The sequence below is a fragment of the Fundulus heteroclitus genome, chromosome 7, assembly GCF_011125445.2.
Source record: "Fundulus heteroclitus isolate FHET01 chromosome 7, MU-UCD_Fhet_4.1, whole genome shotgun sequence".
Taxonomy (NCBI): Eukaryota; Metazoa; Chordata; class Actinopteri; order Cyprinodontiformes; family Fundulidae; genus Fundulus; species Fundulus heteroclitus.
The window spans coordinates 28,092,341-28,114,382 of NC_046367.1; the positions used below are offsets into that span (position 1 = coordinate 28,092,341).

At 38.1% G+C, this 22,042-nt stretch overlaps 1 protein-coding gene across 5 annotated transcripts in view; it reads right to left on the reverse strand.

Annotated features, from left to right (window-relative positions):
• slc4a10b (solute carrier family 4 member 10b) overlaps positions 1–22,042 on the reverse strand; it is a 42,456-nt gene that overhangs the window by 15,396 nt on the left and 5,018 nt on the right. For all 5 annotated transcript variants that reach the window (XM_036139409.1, XM_036139408.1, XM_036139412.1 and 2 more), the window contains 8 exons: positions 17,140–17,221; positions 14,105–14,257; positions 13,856–13,994; positions 12,380–12,540; positions 10,492–10,677; positions 9,611–9,699; positions 3,008–3,165; positions 2,804–2,891 (listed from right to left, as the gene is read on the reverse strand). In XM_036139409.1, the coding sequence (XP_035995302.1) occupies positions 2,804–2,891; positions 3,008–3,165; positions 9,611–9,699; positions 10,492–10,677; positions 12,380–12,540; positions 13,856–13,994; positions 14,105–14,257; positions 17,140–17,221 (1,056 nt within the window). The remainder of the gene's footprint in view (positions 1–2,803; positions 2,892–3,007; positions 3,166–9,610; positions 9,700–10,491; positions 10,678–12,379; positions 12,541–13,855; positions 13,995–14,104; positions 14,258–17,139; positions 17,222–22,042) is intronic.

The window sequence follows — 22,042 nt, forward strand, 5'->3', positions numbered from 1 at the left end:
GAAACTACTGTACCCTATTCTGGGGACCTGCAGACCTACAAAGAAGACTGGAGGAAAATGGACAAAGGAATCAGAGAGGATGAACACAGACGGTACAACGAGGACGTAGAAGGACACTTTTCACAAACAATAGCATAAGCATGTGGCAGGTCATTAAATCTCTGGTCAGATAAAAGGATAGTAGTTCTCCCAAGAACTACTTCTTATCTTGCTTCAACCGAGGAGCCACAGAGACCCACACTCAACTACTGAAGACAGAGGAGGAGATGTTACAGCTGACCCAACACCAGGTCAGATCCACCTGCTGAAAGTCAGCACAAGGAAGGCTGCTGCTGGTACGAAAGGGCATCAGCAGAAGGAACCTCAGAAATTGTGCATTTCAACTAACAGCAAAATTTACCATAATGTTCAACCTGTCCCTGCTTCACTCTGTTGTTCCCACAAGGCTGCTTCAATAACTCCAGTACAGAAAAAAACAGCTGGGTGTGTAAATGACTATTACTCGGTTGCTCTTACTCCAATCATCACCAAATGCTTAAAAAACTCTTCCACACATTACAAGTGCTCTTCCTGCTGACCATGACCCACAGCAATTTGCATATAGATTAAAGAGGTCAATAGAGGATGCAATAATAACAGCTTTCCAAACAGCCCTGACCCACCTGTAGAAGGACAACGCCTACGTCAGGATGCTGTTTGTGGACTTAAGCTCTGTGTTTAACATTATTGTTCCCCATAAACTGGTTAATAAACTGAGCGACCTAGGCCTGGGCAGTTCACTGTGCAGGCAGATTCTAGATTTCCCCAGGGATAGACCCCTGATCATTCGGATGGATATGAACACCTCATCAACCTTCATCCAGAACACAGGGACACCCCAGGGATGTGTCCTCAGCCCCATTGTCTATTCCATATTCACTCACGACTGTTCCCCCATTCACTCCTCTAACATGATAGTAAGGTTTGCTGAAAACACCACTGTTGTAGGCCTGATTTCTGATTATAGTAATCAAGAATCTTTATTGTCATTAGGTGTTACCATAATTAAATTTTTTATTTTTTTGACACTGGCTCAGAATGTGCACAAATTACATATAACATGCAGATACAACAATACATAATCTCGCCAAACTTTTTTTTTTTAATCAGTTGAGTGCACTGACCAACAACATCTGTGAGAGGCTTAAAGCGTGCAAATAGTCCTTAGCAACTTATAGACTCATTTTCAAGTCTAAAAGGCAGGAAGCAGTCCGCAATACTGTGCAAAACATTTTAGATCTTCAGGTTAAGGAACTATACAACATGCATGAACGTCCAAACAGACATTCCTTGAGAAACTGAAGTGTGCCTGTGAGAGACGGTGTAAATAATTCTCATCGGATCAAGACCCTGTGGAACCAGTAGTATGTTTGTAACATGTAGCAGACTATAAACTGGGCTGGTAGTTTATTTGATTCACAGCAGGGGGCAATAGCCCTCACAGCTTTGGCATAGAAGATGTTTTTAAGTCTATTAGTTTTTGTTTTAATGTTCCTTAATAATTCCCTGATGGAAGTGGAACAAAAAGTAAATTGCCTGGGTGGGTGGGTTCTATGGCTATACGTCTGGCCCTTTTCTGGACTTGTGCAGGATAAACCTTGTCCAGATCCTGTAGAGGGCATCCCACAATCCCCTGTGCTGTCCTCACCACCCGTGCTAGAGCTCTTGTGCCGTGTAGCTCCCATACAACACTGTCATGCTGAGACACAAAATGCTTTCTATTGTAGCTCTATAAAAGTTTATTAGCAGCTGAGCAGAAAGTCCAGTCTGTTTTATTTTCTTGAGAAAAAAAGAGCCATTGTTGAGACTTCTTCACCAGGTGGGACTTGTTCACAGTCCAGGGGAGGTCAGAGGAGATGTGAATGCCCAGGAACCTTTTGCTGTCTGCACACACCACCACCTCCCTATATATGCAGAGAGGAGCGGATTCAATCTTCATCTCTCCGCCTGCCCTACGCTTGGGTCTGCCTCTGTGCCCTCAGTCCCCTGCCTGCCCTCAATCAATCTTCAGTGATTATAAATAACATACAGGTTCAAATATGTTGTTCTCCTCCTCCTCTCTTCCTGCCATATCTGTCATTGAGGTGTAATCAGTTATATTTCCACTGTCTTAGACACCACTGACTCCAAAAGAAAGTTAATGTCAATGCATCAGACTCCATTTTTACCCTGGACACAGTCGTATTTCTCCACTGTGATCTAGTAAAAGGTTGAGAACTTTACAAACCTATTCCAACAGACTCAAGAACAGTATTTATTAAATCAATCATCCCAATCACTGGAAGACACCATATTGACAGAACAAAGTAAAGATCCTGATTGCAGCCAAACTTTGTTTTGTTTTTTATTTGTTTTTGTTTGTGTGAAACGCGGCAATAAAATATATGAAATGATATTCTATTTGTGATAGGTTTACCTAAATTTTCATTCATTTAGTGTATCTTCTAAAGAATCAATTTCAGCCTGGATAGTTTTTTTTCACAGTCTTGGAGAATGAAACATAATTTCTGGACAAAACAGAGCACATGAGGCCTGACTAATCGCCAAAAGCAAGTTATGAAAGCTCTGAGCTGTGTTTCACACTTAGAAATGTTCCACCACTTAAGGGCTTGTTCTGAGTTCGGCTGAGCTGTGAATTTATTCACAGTGCAGAAAGTCTGAGAATGACATCTGACAAACATTTAATCAAACTGTATGAGTTTCAAAAAATACGAGAAATATTTGGTTTGTATTGTGACTCATACAGGCTTCAGGGTATGCTTACCTCATCCGTCATTAGAGTAGCTATGGATCTCCCAATCTCATGATACTGAGCCCCCTTACCCAAAGGTCCGAGCAGAATAAACAGAAACCTAGATGCACACAAAAAATTGAGATGTTGAAATTAAAAAGAGATCATCATAATGTAGGTGATTATTAGACAAGGAATGTCAAATAGGGTTCAGAAGCTGTGTCAGTCTGCAGAAACCTTGTTGCAATTGGGACTTCAGCCAACCCATTTAGCAGGACTGCAGGGGAAAGACGGACAAACGCCACCACTGGCTTGTTCAGAAACTCCAGCTCTCCCACCAACACATTACAGGCCTCTGCCCCCGGCGGGATCTTCTTCATGAAATGAAGGTCTATCTGGAAAAAAAAGGACACAAGGTGCAACCTCCTGTACGGTTTGGCTATGCAGATCTGGCTATAAATTAATGAGTTCTAGGAGCATGAATTCAAAGGAGGAGGTTTTTATTTACAGTTTATCCTCCCATAAATCCCCCAACGTATGAGTTTAACCAGTTTCCAGTCTGAATGTAATCCAGCTGTGCTTGGTTTGTTTGTTCCAGGATCAAATAGGGCACAGATGTGTGAATGTAATATTACAGAAGAGCATCGGAATAGAGGTTATACCTTAAACCATTGCATAACGCCACATAAGGGCTAGTCTGTTACAAAATGGAGATTCACAAATATGCACAAAAGCAAACCAGATATCTCGTCTTTTTTGCTTTGTTGTTTAGGGGTGGGAATTTAATATTGAAGGTGTTGATTTTTCTGTGATGAATTCATGAGGATGACAAGTGCTCACTGGAGTGTTATTTGTTCCTTTATTGAGATGATGCATCTCAAGACAATAACAACTGCCAGTGATAGCTTTGTCTTATCATTTGTTATCATTTTCAATTTCTTAAAGGATTGGGGGTTTTTTTGCTATAAATTACCACTTGAATAGATAAATAATAATCTACGGTTTACCCTAAAACGTAGAATTTGTTGTAAAATTAACAGAATGCGGGTTAAACCTTTTTTTCAGTCATTACTTGCATGCAAATATACAATCAAAGAACATAATTACATTTTATAATAGTTTCTGCCAACAAAAAACACAGAAATACTCACCGGCACAAAAAGTTCAATTCATAACCCTAACCCTTTCTTCATGTGTTTTTACTCAGCATTGACATACTTTTTTAATACCTAAGAGTTATAATCCTAATCCCTCACTCAATGGTCTTCCTGTAAAAGATAACCGCCTAATGCACTTTACAAAACGCACGGTTGCGTAACAGTCTGCTCAGATGTGTTATATAGGTTTGTTCTCTGTGTCTTACATTGTGTTGTGCGGAAATTTAAACTATGACCTGTCACATATCTGGGCGGTGTCGTGTTTGTGTGGCGTGTTTCTCCCTCTGAGGTGCAGATTTCCCCAGAGGGTGGAGCTGGGCAGCGTGCTCCTGCAAGGTTGCTTTTCATTAGCTGGAGTTTAAGAGGAACCGGCTGCCAGTCATTCGACACCTGTCTTTCAACCTACGTGGTACCTTTAGTCTTTTGTGATATTTCTGATATTTTTGATCTCCTAGTGATTACCTGGCTTTATGATAACCTCTGTCTACTACAGAGCTGTAAGACCAGCTCTCTCATTCACTAACCTGAGCAATGATATATTTCACCTCTCGCTCTTTTTCTCGCAGTGATCCACCTTTCCATGATAAAGAAGCCTTAAACGGACCAGACATTTTAATTTATTCTCGGTTAGACTTTTATCAATTTCTCGCATGTGGGTAAGAAGATTTGCCGTGAAAACATGAAATGACCCACAACTTGCTAAAAGGCCATAGCTTGACTTTGGGTGCCTTTGGCCTATGTTGGAAACAAAGGGTTGGTCTTCATTTCGTTATGCTTGTTTTGTTTTTGTTTTTTTTGTCTGTCTTTAAATCTTTAAAACCATAAAGACCTACTTGTTCTGTTTCTATTTTCAGTGGGACGTGTGGGATTTTGTTCTAGACTGAAACATCAGAGTGATTGCATTTCGTATTGATAAACTGGGTCACTGATATTCAAGAGAGGACCAGTGAAGTTTTTCCACACAAACACAACCCGCATGAACACCTGAGGCCTATTTCACAAAACCAAGATAGAAGATTAAGGCGAAATTTTCCAGCTATCCTGGCTGATTTAAGCCTGGCCTCTGTTTCACAGTGCAGGTAGCCTGCTCCAGACCAGACTAACAGCGAGGCTTAGTTAATAGGGTAGGGTTAGGGACTCTATGGGGAACTGATTTGCTGAGTCCTTCAAAAAAAAAAAAAAAAAAAGAATTCCCCTCAAGTGCGCAAAATATGCAATCTTACAGCCCCAAAAGCAAAAACAATACACAAACCATAAGGATCAGTCACTTAACAACTGTTAATGGAAGGAATATTATGTTGATATACTTTTTATCATGAATAGGTAATTTTATTGCATATCATGTATCCTAGATTAACTTCTTTCAATTTGTTTTAGAGTCTATGCTTAGTGTTTAAAATGCAAACAATATTTGTATTAATTATTAATACCACTATTGAAATCTGATATGAGATGAACATTGTTTTGCGAAGGCTGTCTGCTGAAAAAGTTTCACCCCTCTGTACTGCTCTACGGCTTCAGGAGTTATTGAAGGGTCAGCGAAACAGTGTCTTCTACAGTCAGAATTGGATAGATCAGAGAAAATAGTTTTTTGGGGGGGTTTTGCCATATAAGTAGCTCCAAATTAAATTCAATTTAATTTTATTTATATAGCGCCAATTCAGGATACATATCATCTCAAGGCACTTTCCAAAGTCAAATTCAATCAAACAAATGTGTTTTCCATTATAATAGTGGCAGTGTTTCCTTTCTTGAGTCTGATGTGCTTTAGTTCCTCATAAGCCTCCATCAAAAGATGTTGTTCGTTTCGTTTGAAGATTGGCGCACACAATTCATCAGTAAATCTGTGTTCGACCTCATGGTCTTTTATAGACAGCCGGGGACACGCATATAGCTGGATTACTCACTCCTGGACTTCCTGAGACTGGATTGGGCTTTGTGAAACAGATAAAGCCTACAGGATGCTCTGATCACGCTATGTCAAGCCTGGCTTTAGTGCGTATCCTGGATTTCCAAATTTGGCTTTTTGTGAAACAGGCCTCCACTTTATCACATTTTTTTCAAATCAGAATCAGAAACTTTATACCATTTCACTATGCATTTTAAGGGAATTAAAATGTGAAGAAATTAAATACATCACATCTAATGACTTGTCGCTTAATATGCTGACGTAATATGCTTTATCCTACTGCACATGTTTTTCAGGGAGCATGTGCAGTAGGATAAAGGGTAAAAAAATGTAGCGTGGAAAAACAGAGACAAAATCTTGCTGTGATGTCACTCATTTTATCACTCGAAATGATAATTTGACTATTTGGGGTTGACACTTTGGAGCCTCCAAATGGTCATATTCTTATTAGCTCTATTGATCAGAAAATTGGAATTGGAAGATTGGACTAGCCTTCTGTTGGAGGCAGGGTTTGTGGTTGTCAAGGACCCAAGTGTAAGTAAAAGGCGGGCATGGTCATCGTTCAGTCGATTTTTAACAGATGCACCAAAAGTTATAGCAATAAATTTAAGTCCCACACACCATAAAAAAACACCTGAAATGATGAGCAAGTGGGGGGTAAATTGACAAGGAGCTCAGAAAAAATATTAACCTTTAAACTGGGGAGTTAAGTACTGGAATGTGACACAGGTGAATGCTAATCAAAACCAGAGAGGAATAACTTCTAAGTGCAAAAAGGCAACACATATATAAAAATTAAGCAGAGCTAGACCAAATACAAAAGTGTCTACTGTTTGCTTCAGTTGTACTTTATAGCATAAAACATCCGCTAAGGAGAATTTAAAAAAATCATAAAAATCTCATTTTTGCCAAAGGTAAATTTTATCAAACTGTAAAAAGTGTCAAGAGGTATTTAACAACATGGGGTGGGGGGGGATAGTAGTAAATCATCTCAGTCTCTTTTAGCAGACTGCCAAATGAAATTATGAAATCTTAAATTAGCTTAATAGTAAAAGGGGTGAAGGAACAAAAATTAAATGTGGCAGGTTTATACAAATTTAGCAAATAAAGCTGTCTAAATAGAGGTGATTTGAAAAAAAAATAGTGATGAAAAAACATTTTCTCATCATTTAGACAGTGTTAGATTATTACCGATGCTGTGCAACATGAAATGAGCTGTTTCACGATTTTTAAGAAATAACCTGGATGGAAATAGTACATTTTAAATGTATATATATATATATATATATATATATATATATATATATATATATATATATATATATATATATATATATATATATATATATATATATATATGCATTTATTAAATGTAGATATACTTAAAGACGACAGATGTGTTGCTTTTTGGATATTAGAACCTGGATGTTACATCCTCTTTTGTTTGGGATGTTTTTTTTGTTTTGTTTCCTGCCAGCTCTTAGGGTTGTTAAATATTTATTGCTCACTCCAGCAGGATATTTGACTTCCTTTGTTCTCTGTAGAATCAGTGTGTTCTCATTTTTCTCCAAATTTCTTTGGTCTGGACTTTTATTGGCATTTTGATTCCCTGATTTAGAGTGCTTTTTGCCAAAGGTCGGTTTGCCTTTTTAATCTGTCTGCTGTCAGCATTTAGGTATTTTTTCTCTCTTTCTCTTTCTCTCTAAGGACAGATGGTCTGCAAAATGCACAATGAAAAGAGAGGTAATTTATCTGTAAAGTTACCTCTTTTTTTCACTGCCAAAAAATCTAACCAAAGCCAACTAGCTTCATGCTCTGCCTTGTTCGTTTATGTTGTTAAAAAATATTTCGGACAATGCAGGTATGCTTAAGGTAGATCTTTAAAATTTAATTCTAACAAACACCTACGTGACTTTTCTAAGAGTGTTTTTTTTTCTTCATTTCATGCTTTTTACTATCATGAGAAAAGGTTAGACAGCCTGTGGTGTTTGTTTGTTTTTTTTCACATCCTTGGACATACGGAGATTCTGTGTCAAGTTTGATGAACAATAAATGCTGAAGAAATCAAATCATTAAATTTTTTTTGTGAACTGCTATTTAAAAAAAAAGCCATTCATGGTGGAAGTTGAATTGGGACCAATATTCATTCTCACTTAAAATGATTAAAATCTGACACAGGTGTATCACAACAGGTGCACATGATTAAAACATCATTACTCAGCGTTTTTAGAGGAGCCCTCTTATGCTCTGTTTCACAAAGATTCTCAGACTCCTCTCATGGAGCTTATATCTTAGCCTAAAAATTCCTGCCAAGGACGATTAGGAGTGATTTAGATAGCTGCTGAGAGCAACTCTGATTAAGGCGATTACAGACATTTTTAACTTAGTGAGGAGGTGTGGTTCACCATGTTGCTAGGTGTGACGCTGTCTTTTAAGAGCTGTGACTGGTTGATAGTACAAGAAACAACAAAAAAAGTGCTCCTAGGAATCAATGGAGAGAAATTAACCGATTAAACTGGATTAGTAAATATGTCATGATGATGAAACTTTAAATAATGGTCACACAGCATCAAAATGTTTGAATGTACCTAATATACATCCTCATTATTATTTAGATTTTCTTATTGCTATGTTTACTCACTATACTGGTCATTTGACTACTTCATCTATTTGATCATATTGTGGACTCATCTGTCAGCTTTTCTGCTGTGATTGCTCGCTTGTATAAAGCAATTGGATTTGGCAATACGACCTGCTCCAAGCAGCAATCAATAGCCAGAGAGAAGAAGGTATCACACAAGGAAACGTCTTCTAGATGACCATTTAAGCTCCTGTCAATATAATGCGATACAGAAAAGACTGTCTCACCTCTTTACCTTGTCTAAAGCTTGTATTTATGTATGTTTCTGCGACTTTTTCCATTTCTTCTAAAATCTTTATTACTGAGAGTATTTCTGTAAATAATATAAAAATTCCTCTGTACTATATTATTTGTACATTACTCCACTTTTAACGTCTTGGGCCGCTGAAACGAATATCTTTCCCTCTATGGGAAAAAAAATAAAAAATATTTTTTTTTATACACATATTAATTATTTTGTGATTGCTATGGAAGATAATGCGCTCATTTCCTCCACTTCCCATGTGGTGGATCAGCCAATCAGCTCTCTCTGTCTCCACCATCTTCCCTGCTTAAGACACTTTTAGGCTCTCTAAAAGTCCTCCTCACCACTCCTAACATTTTTTTTTTAGTTTAGGTGCTCTCTTAAGGCCTAAGATGCTTTGTGAATAACTTTTATGTTACTGAGGTAAAATTCTAAGAAAAATGTTAGAATTCAGGAAATTCTACAATTATTCCTAAAATGACATCTTTAAGAGCTACTTTTAGTGCAAACTCACCTGTGCGCACTAAATAATATTTTAAATAATACTTACTGGGGTCCTATTTATTCTAAAACCAAAAATCAATTATCTTTAGTCTACATCTATAAAGTGTGTCATCATGCCAGAAATACATTTATTTGGATGTTGCATCATGTAAGGAACACGCAACTGTTGGCCAGAGATTAAAAGCCTCAGCCCTGAATGCCTACATAGAGCGTTAAAGGACACATCACCTCCACACAAAATCCTCTGGTCCAATTATAACCTAAAACCCTTTTTTCGTGAGCCACAACTTTGTCCACCACACCACCTTGTCACCCAGTTTCTTTCAACACCTTACACAAACAGCTGTAAAAAAACAAATTAAAAAAAAACATTCACTGCACATACCTTGCTAAAGTCCACTGCGCTGTTCTCCCTGCTGATGTCCCCTTTGCCGTCAGGACCCGCTAATTGAGACTGAGACGCCGTCAGCTGACCTGACCAAACCACAAAACACAATTTTGAATCAGTTCAAATCTTTTTTTTTTTTTCAAGTTACAAGTATCATTTGAATTATGTCCTTGGAATATTTAGAAGTTTACATTTAAAAATATAACCTAGTCTTTTTAAATATACATCCATGGATTTAGTAATTATCAGCTGTAATGTAGTGAGCAGGTTATTTCCAAAAAACAACACTCCTTATTGACATATTTATACCTTGCTCTTTTTCTTATCCTTTTTTCTATCCTCTCAACTCATAGCTGGTTGCAGAAGATGACAGCCTAAACCTGGTTTCTGCTGCATGTTTCTTGCTAAAGAGCAATGGCCTCTTACCACATGCTTCCTCGGGATGAAGGAATACCACAAAGTCAACACCTCAGTCCAACTATTAAGCTCCCTTAGATTTTTACCAGCCATTTGACTAAATAACAATATATCTGGATTAATTTGGACTATATGCTACTGGCTCAAAATCTTCAAAAAAATAACTGGATTAATTCCAATAGAATTTGTACCAAATCAAAATCTGCATATTTGGACTGAAGTCTTGCCTCAAGCATCTTGTGATGTCATCAAGCCAAATACACAAGAAGCAGAACTAGCATCAGAGCATCATCTTTTTCCATCAGAGAACTTTAGAAAAACTGTTTATCTTGTGAAATCCTACAGCGGAAATCCATTCTTTCAGAGTACATATCTTAACAAAAAAATACACAAATGGGTAGTGTCTTAAAGGAATTCCAACTCTGAAGTTTACTGGGGTCTGTCAGTAACACATTGCTCACCATTCTTGTCCAGATGGAGCTCTGACGCCCGTCGGCCCATGTCAGCAATGGAGCGCACAATGGGCAGGCGGTTGGCCAGCTTCTTCTGGTTCTGGTGATGGTGCTGCTTCAAGAGAGTTTCGCGCACCTTCTTTCTGAGTTCATCTCCTAGTGGTGAGTATAACTCTTGGTGATCCAAGACCATTTCTGAGGAGGAAACAATTAGGTTTAATTCTTCTGAGCTATTTGGTCGGAAGACAAAGCAAGTTTTTTATTTATTTATTAATTTATTGTCTAGCGCAATTCATACACAAGGAAACACTAAGTGCTTCATAGGAAAATTACGGGTGTTATGCAAATATTTATTGAATTGTCTAGGGTCATGTGGTGATACCATACCTATAGTAGAAGTTTTTTCTTTTTAAACTTGATAACGTTAACTCTCAAGGGCATATACAGTAGGTACTGCCTAAAAGTGGCCCAAGAACAGAGCCTTGATGAATCCCATATAAATATATATATATTTTTTTTTTTGCTTAGATCTATAATTGTCAAATGATAACAAATAGTTTAGATCTGCCAAAACAGGTCTGAACCAATTTAGTAAAGTATCAGACAACCCACCTATTTTTCCAGTATATAAACTAGTGATGGGTCCGGCAACACCGATGCGTCGGCGCATGTGTCGGTCTCATAGAGCGAAACCCGTGTCGATGTGTGTATTGCTACGGAAAAGTCACGTGACCGATACAGGAACTGTTTCGGTCACGTGACCAATACAGCGCCTGTTTCGAACTGACTGACGCGCCAAACTGTTTCTGTTCCCTCTAAGCTGCACGCCTGTGGATTCGCGCACAGCAGCGCGCACAGCAGAGCTATGATGCGCAGTAAATCAAATCCAAGCTTAACTGTAAACAAAATAACGGTTAATAATGGTTAATTTTTAACCATTTTGCAACTCTGGTGTGATGGTGTTGTACCACAGTCTCGCTCTGTGAGCGCCAGGTGCTGATCGGAGCGCACCACTGATGGATGGGTTCTGCAACGCTTTTTTGGTTGGGCGGGTTGCTCTGTGCGTCTTTATTCTGAGCGTCGTTTCAGAAAAAAACGGCTGATCTACACTGAGTAGAAAATTGCTACTCTGAATAGTTTTTCCTCCCTTTGTCATACTCAGCATGTCCGATTTCAGAACAGATGATATTAGTCAGGTAACTAAACACAGCGCCCGATCAACCATTTGTAAAAAAATAAAAAAGCCAGTCCACAAGCATCCTCCTTCACATTATTTATTGACTGTATAAAAAAATCAAATATATGTTTAATTCAAATGAAAATATAAAATAATACAATGCAACATACAATGATTTAAATTGTATTGTGTATACTTGGTCATCAAATCAATGTCAGTTAACTCTGTCAACCAGGTTGCCTGTAGGGATTTTTAAGGTCCAGCAGGTGTCAGTATTCAGTGACACAGTATCGGCACAGTATCGGCACTGAGTTGCAATGTGTCGAAACGTTTCATGACGCCTCATCGACCCATCACTAATATAAACCAATATATTAAGATCAACTGTGTTACGAGTCAGTATTTCCAACAGTACGGTGCATCAATGTAAAAACATATTTGATTTAAAGGTTTTGCCAAAAACACCAGGTTAGATATGGGTGTGTAGTTACTTATTACATTCATTCCCGGTTAGGCTCCTTTAAAAGATCACTGCAGTTTTCAGAGCCTGTTGAAAATTGACCTAAATGTAGATGTTCCCTATATTCCCAACATCACATCAGATGCACGATGTTCAAAGAGTACACACAAAAATGCTCAAGTTCCCAAAAATAAAAACATTTTTCTTTCTTCAGAATATCAATAAAGTTCTAACTGACAAAATCACATTGCAGCAAATACCTGAAATCTCCTCAATGCTGTTTGCCCTCATGTCCAGCAGCACGGTGCCATTGATGATGCAGCTGCGCAGTTCAAACAGACTGTGGAGAGACAGCGTGGCTACGTAGGGTTTGCTCCATCGCTCTCCCCCATCCTCCACATCCTCCTCAAACTTCAGCCACCTGCAAGAGGAGTTTGAGTTGCGATCAAGTGCTGCCAGCAGACGGCAAACTGGCCGGCCATCTGTTCTAGCTGCAAAAGCAACATTCGTTCATTCTGGGGGCCCTCACATGTAGCTCTCATTTCTCCTTTTCCCTCTCAGCTTCACTCATTTACTCTCGGTCCTTATTGCTTTTTACCAGGGTATCAACGTAAATAAAATATGTCTTATTTACCAACAGTATACCATAATTTTATAGAGGTGTCTGATAAAAATAAAAAGAAATATAGAAGAAATACAAGAACAAGCTGTTGAAATGCAAACATTAAACGTAGTCTGCAGTCTACGTTTCACACAGATTACCGCTATGACTGCTCTGCTCGAATTGATTTGATGTTATCTTGCTCTCCCTTTCCTCTCCTCTTTCTTTCTTTTTCACCTTTTCTCACTTTTAGCATTTTGTCTAACGTGTTTCTCATCTTTTTTCCCTCTTTTGCCTTCCTGTTTCAGCGTCCATTAAACATGAAATAGACCCAGTATAAAATCTAATAAAGCTTCTTGAAAATAAAAATCAAGCGGGGCTATTGCAAAAGCAGTAAGGCTCCACTTGTGAATGCAAACATAACATGTTTGCTATGTCTCCTATAATGCTTGTGGCTAACTTTCTCACTTCTTATGAATTTGTTTTAACAAAGGCTTTTATTTTGCCACTCTTCCATTAAGGCCAGATATGTGGAGTGAACATCTATTCATCGTCTTCTTCCCAGAGCAGCAGATCTTTGCAGCTCTTCTAGAGGCTCCTGGCTGCTCCTCTGACTAATGCTCTCTTAGTCCATCAGTTTAGGTGGAAGGCCATAATTTAGTAGGTGTGCAGTTGTGCCATACTCAATTTCCATGTTCAGACAATGAATTGAACATTCCTCCATGAGTTGTTCAAAACTTTAGATAGTTTTACCACCAAACTCTCATTTAAACCTTTCCGCAGCTTTAACCAGGACCTGTCTGCTGTGTTCTTCGTTTTTTACGATGCTGCTTGTTCATTAATATCTTCTAACAAACCTCTTGAGTTTTTCACAGAGCAGCTGGATATCCTGAGATTCTCTCTATTAGGAGACTTATGAAGGTAATTGGTTGCAGTGAATTTTATTCAAAGCTGTTGGGAAAAGGAGGGCTGAGTAAAAATACATGCCACACTATTCAGAGTTTCTTAGTAAAACGCCATACACCCTTTCCTTCCAGTTCCCAAATATGCACTACTTTGTCCTGGCCAATTGTATGGCTTTTCTTTACCAGGGTCTGCAACTGTGTGGATGTAATTACAGTTTCATTAACATCACCTGGCACTTTCCCTCCACTCAGAGTCCTCTCCATCCCTCAGACAGATCTCATCCATCTCCGTGAAGAGGTCATGGGGGATGTGCTCCTCATCGTCATCTTCTGCTCCTAACAGGAACTGCACCCGCTGTGAAGGAGTATCTAGGACGAATTGCAATAAATCACAGGGCAGAAACAAATCGCAGCAGATACATATTATTCATTTTGCTAAACAACATTAAATAAAGACTAAGGGCCTCTTTGGTTTATACCATAAATTGGAGACTCTCTTCCCTCCACCAAGGGAAGGGTTCGGTCTCTGCTCCTCCTCCAATGTTTTTTTCCATGGTGACGGTGCCTGTGATGACTACGGTTCCTGGTACTTCCTAAGGGGACATGGACCCCAATGTAGAGAGTCCTGTGGCCTGGAAACAAATCCCAAAATGGATTTCCATGGTTATTCAGACTTTGCTACCTGTAACTCATTGCACAAGCCTCTGTCAGAGTGCTACGTTTTGGAAACACATCACTCTAATTATAACAACTTCATAATTCAGGGATTATGAAGAAATGCTTCAGAAATGCTTTACTTTATCCATGATAAAGGGTTTTCAAGCATGAACAGCCTGTTTGAGGTCCTGCAGGATCATCTTAATCAGATTTGTAGCCCAACTTTGAGTTGGCCATTCTAAAAAATATTCTCTTGCTTGTTTGTTAATTAGTTTGCCCATCAGAAGTAGATGTGCCAGTACGATTTGGATCAGTGTCCTGCTGCATAACCCAAATAGAGTCATGAACTAAAGGCCAAACATCTTCCTTCATGATTTTCCATTTGTTCAATTTATGACAAATCATTCAGAACTGGAAGCAGCCTTCAGACCTTCAAACTACCACCACCATGTTTGACTGCCAGTATGATGTTCTCTTGTGAAATGTTAGGCTTTATGGCAGATGTAACAAAATGCAAACCGTCAATCCACCAGAAATGTTCCCAAAGTCCTGGCAATCATCCAGAAGGTTTTGGGGCAAATGTGAGACAAGAATGTGAGACATCAAATATTTCAAATATACTTCTGGGCTTTTTTGTGACCTCCTGGATGAGTCGCTACTCTGCTCTTTCAGTAATCGTGGTAGATCAGCCTCTCCCTCGACATGTGCTCTTGAATTTCTTTGGGTTAGGGCAGGATGAGTTGCGTTTTTTGGCTCATTGAGCCTAATTCATGTTGTCAGGTTGGTTCTATTTTAAGGGATTTCTTGATTCTACAGGGCAAGCAATAATTCGGTCTGAGTGTGACTGCTGCTCCTAAATCCAACACAATGTGGTAGATTAAAGTAAATTCATGATTTCAAAAAAGACTGAAATTCATTTTTCACATGGGGCCACATTGATTTGGAAAAATTTTTATCCTCTTAATCAATGAAATTCTCATTTGAAAATGGTTTTAGTAATTCCTCAGCTTATCTTGATCTGATACAAATATTTAACTGTGACCAAAAAAATTACGTCTATGCACAAATGATCAAGAGATTTTGACTATTTGAATATTTTAACATGAAGACAAATCATTCAACGAATCAGAAACAGACTGAGTTGAAGCTTAGGATGCCTTTATTAGCCCCTTTTCCATCGCCACTCAAAAGCCTGGGGCTTTTTACATCCCGGGTAACGCATTTACCCGGCTAATTTCACTTTCCTGGGGCTTTGGTCTCTTAAGTGACCCAGTACTTTGCTCTGTTTTCCTTGGGCTTGTTGAGGGGGCAGGTTTGAATGCAGTAAGAAAAACTGTCCGCCGCAAGAGTTGTGGTAAGGAGCTGTAAGGAGATGAGGAGTTTACGAACCTATAAATTTTAGAACCCTAATTTATAAAGCAAAAAGTTGTTTTAGAATGTTTTTAGGCAAGAATATACATCTCAAAACTTTATCTTTGCAGTCAGTTCATCAGGATTATGAGCCAATTTTAATTCTGCTCGGATTTGTCGAGAGTGGCAGAGATCCGCTGACATGCTGGCCTCTCTGGCAAGACTGCAGGGGAAAACCCCCATTGCTGCAGCATTATTAGTCGGCCAGAACGTCTGTGATTTCCTGCAGACTGGATCTGTCCATTGTGGCTGAAAAGTTGATATAAAGTGTTATAGTTCCGTATTAGACTGATATTTTAGTACTAATGTTCAAATGGAGCCCTTTCATTTTCTTTGTGCACAGAAAACACACATTTCCCTAAGGCTGACTCTTCATCTAAACCTAAAATGGTGGGCTGTGAACTCTTTTAAACTTTACAAACCACAGATGTGTCCCCTGTATTTAATAACCTATATAAGGTCGGAACAAGCTGGCTCTGCTTTGTTCCGCGGCAGCCGAATCTGTGCAGCGCATATGTCCTATAACCTATAAAGATAATTTTGCTTCCATCAACAGTCTGCGGTATTGTACTGAAAAATACCCCTTTTTATTCTTGCCATGGATGAGGCAAAACTCTACTCACAAAGCTCTGAATTTTAACGTGTGAGGTAAAGTTTGGATCAGACAGATCAGTCTGTCTGCTCCCCCACCCTGCCCCATGCCACATCACTGTGGTCCCAGTGCACGCATTGAGAAGCTGTGCTTTATTCTCATTTATTTATACTAACAGGAGTAGAATAGAATAAAGCCTGGCAGATCTGAGTGGGCAGAATAGTGTAGGATCAGTGTAAAAGGGGTTAAGAATGTGTAACGCCATCTGCAAAAGTTGTCCATCCTGTTTTATGCGGAGTCCGGATAAGTGGCAAGAGGATACAGATCCAGCTTCTCAGTCTGACTTTGTCTGTTTGACCTATGCTGTCTTTTATGCTGCCACTCACTGGATCGGAGTGTTACTGTAGTTTTCCTCACAAGTTAACCCATTTTGCATAAATAACCCTTAGCAAATGGAAACATGAAAAGCCAAAAAGCCCCAGACTTTGGTTTCCCCTGGAAAACCAAAGCCTGGGGCTTTAAATCCTGCCGCTTGTAATGGAAAAGGGGGCTATTGTTATCGTATTCTGCAGAGAGAAAACATTCAACTGTGCCTTTAGTCATCCTAACTTGCTCAGTCCCACCATTTGTACCTTTGTTTGGAATCTCTTTGTTTTTCTTTGCGTGATCATGAAATTACTGATGTAAACTGTGCTCTCCCACAGTTCTTTCCTCCTACTCTGCTCCTCTCTCAACAGCAAAAAAAAAAAAAAAAAAAAAAAAAAAAAAAAAGCTGTCAAGAGGGAAAGAGGCAGTTGTTAGGACAGAGTGGGCGGACTCAACCGCAGCAGCTTGCTGCTGTGAGCGTTTAGTTACCTTCAAAATCTTCCTGCTCAAAGTTGGCTTTCTGCTGGGACCGCGTTCCTCCCCGATCCACCACCGCCTCATCATCATTCCTCTGTGGGAAAAATGCACCCGAAACGATACAAATTTGCAGCTCACACTTGTACAGAATTAAGCATAAAGCAAAAAATGAAGAAATACAAATTCTTCAATGCAGCCTGAAAAACGGCATCAAATAAAATCCTTGTTGACATGGTGTTCCCTTACAGCTGAGGGCAATATGAACAAACACATTATCTCCCCCTCTGGATAGCACAGTTGCCTTGGAAACTAATTGCTTGTCTTTATGTTGAGAAGAAATGGTCCAAACAGAATGCTTGTTTAGATTGGCGCCATATAAGACCCACCTACAGTTACTTCTGTCTCACTTCTTTTCATGAAGCTGACAGCAATATTTACAGCTTTGTGAAATTCATTGTTATAATTGCTGTCATTTTTTTTATTTTATTTTAGTTATTATAAGCATAAAAATAGATACTATTATGATTTAATTACACAGTTGTTCCACTACTTATAGTTTTGCTCATATTTCTAATACAAGGTCAGTATGCCTTTTAGAATAAGTGACATTTATACTAGGGCTGTACGATTTTTCCAAAAAACTTAATTGCAATATATTTTAACCATAATTGCGATTTAATTCTGACCTTTCTGTGCATTAACCACAAGCAACAGAAATGGGCTGTTTGATAAAGATGTTTGTGAACAAGGACTATTTAAAACAAGAAATTTATATTTCAAGAAAATAGCTTATTCAGTTGGACGTCAGTCCTTGTTGAACATACAGTATAGTGCAAAGTGCAACCAGCAAACAAGTCTGTATTAAACAGTTTGACCAGTACTTCATGCTATGGTGAGATTTCTGAAAGTTTCTGGTAAAAAAGTATTGATTATATAAAGTCTAAAACAAATAATAAAATTAGAGTATCTCACTGCTGTAACTCTCTTCCCTTCCATGTGGAGCAAACCTACTTCAAACATATTACCGACACCTAAAGAACATGTCTTATCCATTAATTGTTACACAAGCCAAAATTGCAGACCTCTGCGATTTGGAAATTGCACTTTTTAAAATTGCGATTATATTGCAATTGTGATTGATTGTCCACCCATAATTTATACCATTATTTGCCTTTTTAGACCTATTTTGCAAATGAGTACTACAAACTGTTGAGCTGGGTTAAAGTTACTAATACATTGATGCAAAAAAATTACCACTTATTATAATTTCCTATATTTTATCTCACAAAGAAAAAATGATGTGTAATGCATTGATTGTGTGCGTGCGCGTGTAAAACCAACAAAAAGTAGAGCATAATTGTGAAGATTCTCAACAGTGTGTGCAGTTGCATTCAAAATCGAGTAAATTCATCAGAGTAAATTGAAGAACCTCCTTTTTAAAAGGGTTTTAGGATATGTCTCTGCCAGCTTTGCACATGTAGAGACTGAAACCTTTGCCCATTTTTCTTCACAAAGTAGCTCAGGTTCAGTCAGATTGGATGAAGTGATTGTGAACATAAATTTTCAACTCTTAAAACAGATTCATAATTCAATTTAGGCTGGAATTTGACTGGGTTGTTCTATCACATATGCTTCTTAGCACACATTATCACTTCTGTCTTGTAAGAATCCACAATTTCATATTTAAAAGAGGAACAGCAGGAAGAGCCTTGACTAGTTTTACCTTCGTGTGGTTTCTCATGATGCCTGCTTCTTATGTTTTAATTTGATACTGTCATTGGTTAAAACCAACCTTTGGTAAGCGGGCACTAGGTATCATTTCGTCCAATCAGCTTGGAGAGTTCTGGTGAAGGGCCCTCCTTTCCCCAAATGGATTTGATAGGAGCAGTCCCAGATTAATAATGTGCAGAATGGAGAGCACTACACATTATCAATATGGCTGACCAGGTTAGCATTATGCTGCCACAACTGTGCTTGGCTATGGTGGATGGGGTGGTGTATTAAGATCAATCTGAATCTGGAATGTCAGATTTCCACCATATAATGTATTTTAGTTTTAGGCAATAAAGTTTAATTTTGGTCTCATCTGATTAAACCACATTTCGTTGCTTTGTACTTGCGACAGTGCAATGACAATAAAGTTGATTTCTATTCTATCATAACACATTTGTCCATATGTTTTTTTCTCTATACGATTTGTGGCAAACTCTAAACGGATCATTTCATGGTTAGTTTTCTTCTTTGCTTGTTTTTGACAATGCCTCTTTTTTGCATCTTTCTCCTGAATACCAGATTTATAGAACACGGGACTAATAGAATATTTGCAGTTCCTCCAGAGTAACCATGAGCTTCTTGGATACTTATCTGACTAATGCTCTTCATTTCGGCCAGTCACTTTAGATGGATGACCATGTCTAGGCAGGGTTGCAGCTCTGTCTGACTCATTAAATTTCTAGATGAGAGGTTCAACAGTGCTCAATAAAATGTTTAGATTACAAACAACGGAACTATCATTTGGTGATCTCTGAAGGCAAACAGTTGAACTGGGATTATTTAGGGGTATCATCGCAAACGGGGATTAATACAAATGCACACCACACTTTTCAGATTTTAATTGGCAAATTTAATTTAATTCTCTTTCACATTCACTACTTTGTATTGGTTTAGACCAGGGGTTCCCGAACCTTTCAGCCTGTGACGCCCAAAATAACAGTGTCAGAAACAAGAAATAAGGAAATAGCAAATATTTTAAGCGCATCAATCAAACTAATGTCAGTATCAGGAGTTTGAAAACTATTGTGCATAAAGTGTGTGACTTTATTCTCATAATATTACAACTTATATTACAGCTTTATTCTGGTAATATTATGACTTTATTCTTGTATATGACTATTCTCATAATGTTCTTTATTCTTGTACACCTAATATTATGATTTCTTCTTGTAATTTCATGTTTCATGCAAGAAAAGTGTTTTCCGTGATTAAAGGCATAAAATTGCTATATTAAAACAAGTATATCCCTGACATTGTAAAGTCAGAAATTTTGATCATCTTACAACAATCACTTTAGGAACCCCTGGTGTATAACATTAAATCCCAATAATATAACATTGAAATGTGTGGTTGTAAAATGACTAAATAAGAAGAAGGTGAAGCAATATGAATCCTTTTGTAAGGTATAATAAATCGAAATAATATCTACTGTATCTAGATCTCAGGAAAAAAAATGCAATTTGTCATTGTAGTGCTTATGTGAAAGGATATGAGGGTGAAAATGTGGTGAAAAGCTTTCAATAAAATCTGCAGAGGTAATTCATATTCATTTGAAAACATATGAACATCTGCTTTTACCTTCTCAGATACAAAATGGAGCTTGCCCTAGTCTGTTTGAATTGTTTTTTTTTTCCAAAAAGAAATTGTATAATGATAAAATAATGAATTGTAAGCTTTTAAATACTATTCAGCCAAATTCACAACTCAGCATGAACACTGCGTGCTGAACTGTGCAGCCTCACAGAAACATGAAAATGAGGAAAGGTGACATAATCAGTGTTGTACATGAGGAGGAGGAGGAGGAGGAGGAGGAGGAGAAAGAGGAGGAGGAGGAAGGTGAGGTAACTAATTCTTCAAGTCCACCTCAGTGTGAATGTGTGCCCTCATATCCAGATTTACACTGAAATATGAGGAGTTGCTCTGATTTATAAAATGCGTAAAGAGGTGAAACCAAATAACTACTTCCAAGGAAGTCTTTTCATGTGTAAAGCAAAAAAAAAAAAAAAGCATCCTTTCACATTGCCACTACGAAGCAGGACAAAAACTCTGTTATTCAGTCAACAGTAGCATCTATTTTTACCATGAACGGCGGAAACTACCAATCTTTTTTGTCAAAAGGTGACAGAACCCATCTAGCACCTCCAAGGCTCAATAATTAACATCTTGTTTGTTTAATCAGCACCAACTCCATAGTGTTAACACAACAACCGTCAGTTTTACAAGAGTCTATTTTGATGATTATTAATTTATAGGAGATGGGTGAAGTGAAACACACAAAAGCTACAAATATAATTACATTTTACACTTGATGATTGAGATAAAATATGAATTACCACATGAGATGTTAAGGCAGACCATCATAGAGCTAAAACATCCTTCATTATGAACAGCATGTGAGCCGTCCAAGTTCAGACAGTTGGTGTGTGAATATGTCCATTTTGTTTAGACCGACACTGATTACTGATTTAAAAGTAATACGCAATAAGTCATAGCACTTATCCCAGCAGGTATTTTATCCTAAAAGCTAAACTCCAGCTTTTGCCCGAGCCATCTTGACCACCAGTTGACCATCGAGGCATTATTTTAATGAAGGAAGCTGCTGTTCACAGCTGCAATGCCACATGGGCTGGCCAGATGCTCATAATCTGACTACAGGAAATGGATAAACATTCCTGGCCAGATTAAAACTGTCTGTAGTGCACACATAAATGCCAGATCTTGTTCTACACTGTCACAATGCTCACATTTAACATAACAGGAAAATGTTATACGCTCAGTTTGATTTGCGGTTCAAGAAAAATAGTTTAATATGTCATAATCAGTCAAGTCCTGAGAAATTTTGCTTACAACCACAATCAAAGCGGAGATAAAGGCGAATTTTTAACTTTTTTTAGGGTACCCTGACAATACACAAAACAGTTTAAATTGGGTGCACTAGTATTAGTTTATTAAAACTGATTAAGTGAATTTTATCTGAGCACAGTTCAGTGTACAAAGCGTTATGCATCATATACAAAACATATTTTTTAAAGGCAGCAACCATTAAAAAAACAAAAATATTTTTTTTTTAAATATGGAAGCATCAAAAAGAGTTAACAACATAAAACTAAATAACATAAACTCATACACCAGTAAACAACAG